This window comes from Microtus ochrogaster, chromosome 18 (assembly GCF_000317375.1).
Source record: "Microtus ochrogaster isolate Prairie Vole_2 chromosome 18, MicOch1.0, whole genome shotgun sequence".
NCBI classification, from domain to species: Eukaryota; Metazoa; Chordata; class Mammalia; order Rodentia; family Cricetidae; genus Microtus; species Microtus ochrogaster.
In genome coordinates this window covers 6176563-6184180 of record NC_022020.1, presented here as the reverse complement: position 1 = coordinate 6184180, position 7618 = coordinate 6176563, and the positions used below count along the sequence as shown (strand labels likewise).

At 47.4% G+C, this 7618-nt stretch overlaps 1 protein-coding gene across 1 annotated transcript in view; it reads left to right on the top strand.

Moving 5' to 3' along the window:
* Npc1 (NPC intracellular cholesterol transporter 1) overlaps positions 1 to 7618 on the top strand; it is a 47519-nt gene that overhangs the window by 20945 nt on the left and 18956 nt on the right. The window contains exons 7-10 of the mRNA XM_005355762.2: positions 1622 to 1695; positions 1978 to 2348; positions 3147 to 3373; positions 6583 to 6683. Coding sequence (XP_005355819.1) covers positions 1622 to 1695; positions 1978 to 2348; positions 3147 to 3373; positions 6583 to 6683 — 773 coding nt within the window. The remainder of the gene's footprint in view (positions 1 to 1621; positions 1696 to 1977; positions 2349 to 3146; positions 3374 to 6582; positions 6684 to 7618) is intronic.

The following is a 7618-nucleotide window of genomic DNA, read 5'->3' as shown; positions in this document are numbered from 1 at the left end:
TTTGAGACAGGGTTTCTCTGTAGCTTTGGAGCCTGTCCTGGAATTCGCTCTTGTAGACCAGGCTGGCCTCGAACCCACAGAGATCTGCCTGCCTTTGCCTCCCAAGTCCTGGGATTAAAGGCGTGCGCCACCACCGCCCAGCTCCAAGACAATACATTTTTTAGTAGTTTTATTGTAAAATAAAATAATTTTAAACTCATCTAAATGCTAAGTAGTAGAAAATTTTTGTGTGTGTATTCTGAGCTTCCTGTAACATTACAGCTTACAGAATTCATAGGCAATGTTCAGAATCCAAAATTGGCATTATCATAATGTTCTCAGCTAAACCACAGACTTTTTCACCAGTGTTGCTGAGGTCATGCCCACCGTTTGCTTCAAAGGGCCCCTCAGTACATTCATGTTTTAGTTTTATTACTTTTCTCCATTCTAAGACACTCTTGATAGGTATTGGTCTTGTCTTTCCGTTGCCAGCATGCGGTGCTTGCTTGGCGTTGAATTGAGGTTGTGTGTGGATAAGAGCACTGCAGATGTGGTCATGTTTCTGGGAGCACCTTGGCAGGGAGTCTGGTGTTCGTGGGTTTTGTTGCCACGGAGGTTTGCCTGGATTATGTAGTTACTGCTTTCTACTGTGCCTTTCTTAGAAGGAGGAGCTACTCAAAGACTGCTAACACTGTTTCTCCTCCAACCAGCCCTCGCAGTCCACTGGTGGGTCCTTGGAATCGATGGCGTTGCCCCATGGTGATTGTAGGTTACTCTCTCTCCCTCGTCATTTACGAATCGAACCCTTTCTTCGCTCACTCACTCAGTGGTGCACCTTTTAGATTTATTCGTTCTGTAGACTGTATCTAATATCCGGGCATTGGAGTTCCCTCCCGTTCTGTAGACTGTATCTAATATCCGGGCATTGGAGTTCCCTCCCGTTAGCCCTGTGTTCGTTTGACGTGCTCCACCCCTAGGCTCACTGGATACTTTCCCTGCCCTAGGCCTGAAATCATGCTCCTCACCAAGGAGTTTCTGGTCCCTTTTGTTAGGGAATGGTGTTGAGGAGCCGTGGTCTTGACGCTAGGGGTCCTTATTGCTCCTGGAAATACATTCTAAAGGACCTAAAAGCGACACCTGTGGGTTCCAGTATGAAAGTACCTTTGTCATTTTATTACCTTCCTCAGTCTTATCTGAGGCTAGTGAGCCTATGCTGTAGGAGCCCACTTGTTCTTTCCCTGCTGCCCAGACTCTAAATAACCACACAGCAACTGTATTAATTAAATCACTGCTTGGCCTGTTAGCTCATGCATATTTCTAGCTCACTCTTATCTCTTAAATTTACCCATTTCTATTATATTTTACCATGAGGCTCGTGGCCTACCAGCAAGGTTCCGACTGACAGCTTGTGTCTTTCTCCTCTGGCGACTCCCTGTCTCTGCCTACTCTCTCTCTGTATATCTCTTCCAACCTGGCTATATTCTGTTAAGCCATTGGCTGAAAGCAGCTTCTTTATTCAGTAACCAATAAAAGCAACACAGACAGAAGGACCTCCCACACCAAGCCTAGACTGAGAATGCTGACAGGGAGCAAGTGACCTGGGAGCAAGTATACTATTACCACCTCCATGCTTCTCTTCCAGAAGGCGGTATTTTGTGTCTGAGTACACTCCCATCGACAGCAATATAGCCTTCTCTGTGAACACCAGTGACTCCGGTAAGTTTGTGTATAGGTCAAGGATGGGATCCTAGTGGCCCGAGAGCCTTGCTCCTCAGAACCAGGTAAGACTAGCGATGATGTAATTATGAACTAAGGAAAGAGCCACAGAAGCCCTGAAGGCAGAGTTGAGTGCAGCAAAGTCAGTGGAGGGTCCGTCCTGAGCACCCAAGAGCGTCAGGCAGAGGCTCTGGGGACTGAGCACGGGGCAGCTGTGGGACCGTTTCCCGTTGGGATAGCTTCACTAGTGACCTCCTTCCTCCTTTCCTCTCACTCTTCCAGGGGAGGCCTCATGCTGTGATCCACTTGGTGCAGCATTCGATGGCTGTCTGAGGCGCATGTTCACAAAGTGGGGAGCTTTCTGTGTCCGAAATCCCACCTGCGTCATTTTCTTCTCATTGGTCTTCATTGCTGCATGCTCTTCTGGGCTGGTGTTTGTCCGGGTCACCACCAATCCTGTGGAGCTCTGGTCAGCCCCTCACAGTCGGGCCCGCATGGAGAAGGAGTACTTTGATAAACACTTTGGGCCTTTCTTTCGCATGGAGCAGCTTATTATCCAGGCCCCCAACACCAGTGTCCATATCTATGAGCCATACCCTTCAGGATCCGATGTGCCCTTTGGGCCTCCGTTGGACAAAGAGATTCTGCACCAGGTAACCTGCCATTTGCAGTCACTGTTGATGCAGGGAAGCTGCAGTGCCTGTCCTGTTGCTGTGATTGATACCCTGAGCCAAAGGTGCACAGGAAAGAAAGGGGTTACATGGCTTACAGCTCAAACAGTTCATCCCTAAAGGAAGTCAAGCAGGAATGCAAGGCAGGAATTTGAAGGCAGCCTGCTTGCTGTCCCACACAGCTGTTCCAGTCAGGGAACTCACTTCACAGCCAAAGAAATACAGTGGGAACCGTGGAGGATGCTGCTTGCTGTTTGTCAGGCAGGCTCATGCTCGCCTAGATTTCTTACAAAGGTCAGGATTACCTGCCTGGGGAATGGCGCTGCCCATAGTGGGCTAGGCCATCCGACATCACTTAATCTGGTCTAGGCAATTCCTTAATTGAAGTTGTCTTCTCGAATAACATCTATTAGAAAATGTGCATGTATACATAAATGGCCACAAGGAAGGAGGTGGTATATTTTGGCAAGGGACAAATGTCAGAAGACCAAGAATTTGCTTCAGGACTGCTGCCTTGGTGGATGCCGGAAGAAGAGTGAAGGATGATGTCATGTCCTGTGTTGGGATCTGCTATGGTCATGTCTTCTTCCCAGACATGGCTAGCAGGCGCTCTCCATCCTAATTCCTGTTTAGAGGAGCCATCGGCTCTTGCTTGCTGTGGTACAACCTTCCCCCATCCTTGGGAGGATTTGCTCAGAGCATCCTTCTCGTCTGGTTCTCAGGGCAGTATGGTTTGTGATGATGATGATTTAGGAAGCCTGACGTGTTTCTGGGTTTCAGGTGCTTGACCTACAGATTGCCATTGAGAGCATTACTGCATCTTACGACAATAAGACCGTGACACTTCAAGACATCTGTGTGGCCCCCCTCTCGCCATACAACAAGAACTGCACCATTATGAGTGTGTTAAATTACTTCCAGAACAGCCATTCGATGCTGGACCACCAAGTAGGCGATGACTTCTTTGTCTATGCCGACTACCACACACACTTCCTATACTGTACACGGTGAGTGGTGGCAGCCGTTCGTGCACCCTGTCACTCTTTGAGAGCTTCTGTGACTCACTCCATGCACAGGACAGGACAGTGGACAGAGCAAGCTGTGCCTTGAGGAGCTCACGTTCTAACGGAGGGAGACTTGTTGTGTTTTGCTTCACAGTGGGGGCACATTGTGAAAACATCACTCTTAATTTAGTGCAGACATTAATACTTACACAGACTGAGACCACTGTGATGCCGCTGAGCAATACTGTCCAAAGGGATCCAGTCGTGTGTCGGGCCTGCCGTTGAGAGAAGCAGCTGTCTGGTGTGGGACTGTGTGTGTCATGTCGGGTAGCGGTGAGGCCTGAGGAGAGCACTAAGGCTGAGCAGGAAGGGGTTGGAATCCGTGCTGCTTTCACATGTAGAACTGCACAAAGGGGAAGAAAAGGGACCTGCAGATAAATATGAGCAGCGAGCATGGAGGCCCTGAAGTGGACAGCGTACCTGGGAAGAGCAGGTACCTCTCAGCCTAACTGGGCACAGCAGCAGCACACAGGTTCATCCTTCCCCCTGAGAGTTAGGAGCCCACTGTGCTTTTCTTGTTCTTCAAGTAGAACCTTCTGTCATTGCACTTAATTAGTGTTAATGCATGAAACCTTCCTTCAAAGAGTGAAGGGGGATTGGCATGCGGTTCCCATTGGAGGTTTCCTTTTGGAGGCTGTGTGTCAGGTGTAGATGGAGGTTTCTGTCCTGCCCGGTCCCACAGCCATTCAGTCCCAAAAAACACACAGAGGCTTATATTAATTATAAACTGGTTGACCTATTAGCTCAGGCTTATTATTAACTAGCTCTTACGACTTGAATTAACCCATAATAATCTGTATTCATCACATGGCTTGGTACCTTTTCTCAGTGCAGCATTTTCATATTGCTTCCCCTATGACTGCAGTGACTGCAGACTGAGCCTTTCCTCTTCCCAGAATTTTCTTAGTCTGGCCACCCTGCCCATACTTCCTGCCTGGCTACTGGCCAATCGGTGTTTTATTAAATCAATACAAGTGGCAAATCTTTACAGAGTACAAGAGCATTGTCCTACAGTAGTCAGGGATTAGTCATTCAGCTTGAGTGACCTGTGAGGGAGCTGACTTGTCAGGAAGAGTGGCATGACTCCTAGTGGGCCTACCATCCCTGAGTGTTCTTGACCTGCCTTATTGTTCACCATGGCAACAGAAAAGACTTGGTCTCTGATGAGTATGTTGCTCAACTTTGTCCACAGTAGAGCTCTCTGACTGAAAACTCTCCTACCCTGAAATTGTGTCAGTGACTGTTATGTGACGGTTTGGCTGCTGGCTGTGTTCGCTCTTCAGTGATACTGCCACTAAAACCAGGTTGTTTGCATGAGACATGAATGCCCATGTGTTCATAAGCCCTAAACTGGGATGGTGGGAGGGAGCTGTGCGGGGCTGAAAAGCATTCAATATTATGTAATTTCTGTGTTTGGAGGAAAAACTATTTTCAAGAGTTGCACAGGTGTCTCCTCAGAGCTGAGGCTTAGGCTCAGCCTGCCTGTCACGGTGCTCCTGTGAGCTGCATATACAGGCATGGTCTAAGGTCATACTTTATGGTCTCAGGCCTGTCCCCAGCTTGCACCTTTCTTAAGTGATGGTTCTGTTGTGCATTTTAACCTCTGCATGGCCTCTTCTTTCCCTTTGTGGTCAGGCTTGGCAAAGGACTGCTCCCTATAATGTCACCTGCCTCCAGGGCTCATCTTGGCAGCTCTGAAGGGCAGTGTTATTTGAGGACCTCCCAAGTGCCCAGCTGAGTTTGGGCTGCTGACTGTCTTGGGAGATGTGCACAGCCTCCTGATTGGCCAGCCTGCTTCCTGTGTCCACTCTCTTCCACTTTGTACTTAGCTTGTGCTGCGCACCTCCTAGAACTCTGACCCCTGGAGGCTCTGGGACGAGAATCTAAACCACTCAACAAGGCGCCATTTGCCTCACAGCCTGATTTTTTGCAGCCCTAACTCCTCTCCTGGGAGCCCTGGGGCTTTGCATGCCCTGTGCTCCTAGGCAAGGCTTCCGCTGCTGAGTCACCACCTCCCCACCACCTGCTGTATGCTGCATTCATAGTTCATCCCACTCGTGACCCTTTCTCACTTGAGAAATTTTATGGATTCTTGGGTATAGTGTTCCGTGGGTACGGGTCAAACATTTACTGGTGATAAACCTTGAGTTTTGTTTTGAAGCATTTTTTTTGGTAAATTTACATTAAAGATGAAAGCAGATTTACATACTAATGAGGTGGGTGTGCTTATTTACTTGGACATAAAGAATGCAATCTTGGGTGGACATTGGCTAGGCCAACTTCAAAGCCTTTCAGAGTTGATCAGTACTTTGATTTTACAGTGATCAATGTTAGAGCATTTCCTCTCATAAACACATAGTACGAAAGGCAGAGTATGTTTAGGCAGCTTTAGAAATTGTTGGAAATACTGACTTAATCCCAAGCCACAAGTCTTTTAACAAGTTTTACGAAACTTAGTCATTAGTTTTGAAAATGAAATCACTCTAACAAAATATACTTGAAATATATACTATTATAATTGGATACATGCTAGGGAATGATCAAGGGGAAATATTGGAAGGCTTTGTTTTCCAGAGTACAACGGAAAACTGTGCACAGTAGTAACACGTTGCCGTCTGTGACATACAGCACTCTTGAATCAGGCTGCATTTGTTGGCATGTGGTGTGATGCATGTAACACACTGCACGGGTTCAGAACCAGGGCTGTATTGAAGCCACACAATGCAGCATGAGAGGACACTGCCAGAAATACCTTGGATCTTTTAATAACTTTTTAAATAAGTTTTTTAATAACTTGATTGTTGAACATTCAGAAACTTTCATTGTTGACAGTTGGGCTCTTTTGTACCCCCACATTTATTTGTGTGACCCCACATGGGCTCACAAAGAACAGTTTAAGAAGCTTTGTTTACAGCCATCTCTTTCACCTACTTCATGCTCAGAGAGCTAAGTCTCGTGGGCTGTCTGTACTCTTTATCCCTCTGTCTCACACAGCACCATGTGTCACTGGTCTCTCTGGGGTTGTAGCTGCTGGTGCCAGGTGTCTTACTCGGCTAAGGAACCCGAGTTCCTGGAGCATAGACTCTGCGATGGGAGTATTTAGGCTGATGTATCTGGGGCTCTAATTGTGAGCTTTTCTGAACTTTTGGCAGGGCTCCCACCTCTCTGAATGACACAAGTATGCTCCATGATCCTTGCCTGAGTACGTCTGGAACACCCGTCTTCCCCTGGCTTGTGCTGGGTGGCTATGATGGTAAGAAGCTGCGGAAATGTTTACAGTTCAGAAATCGGCAGTCTTAATTTCTCATCCTTGGAATCCAAAAACTATCTCCTTTAGCTTTGGGTTTGAAGCCAAATTTGATGGCACCCACCTAAAAAACCTCAGCATTCAGGCAGTGGCAGCAGGGGGATTATAGTCGGGGACTAGCCTAGGCTGCATAGTGAGATCTTGTCTCAACATAACAAGAAAACAAAAAGGGAGGATCATTTTTCTAAACCAGTCAGGACAGTGATGGAGCAGTTGTTTGCCACAGCTGCTTCTGAGGGCATTTCTGGGACAGCTGACACCTCCAACATCTGCAGCCTGATTGCTGCCCCCTCGGAAGGGAAGAGAGAAGTTGTGATCTGTATTTGAGATGCGTTCTGCCTCATGCCATTAAAAAAAAACCAAAAACCAAAACCAAAAAACCCTTATATGGTGGGAAAAAAGGATGATGCCATAACTGGGCCTTGGGAGGGGGGTGGATCTGGTTTCTTTCTTCTGTCTCTCTCTCTCTTCCCTTCTCTCTTCCCCTCTCTCTTTCTCTCCCTCCCTCCCTCCCTCTCCCCCACCCCCTTTTTTTGAGACAGGGTTTCTCTTTGTAGCCTGACTGTTCTGGAACTCACTGTGTAGACCAGGCTGGTCTCGAACTCCCAAAGATCCACCTGCCTCTGCCTCCCAAGTGCTGGGATTAAAGGTGTGCGCCACCATCACACAACTGATCTGGTTTCTTATTCCTTCCATCTGAATAAACTCCAGGGGATTAAAGATGGGTGTGTGAAAAGTGAAACTGTTAAAGAACTGGAAGAAAACCTAGGAGGGATAAAAAAAAAAAGCTTCAGAAGGAAAGACTGAATTTGACTGTAAGAATTTTAAAGTCAGCCTGGGATGGCACATGCCTTTGACCTAGCACTCAGGAGGCAGAGGCC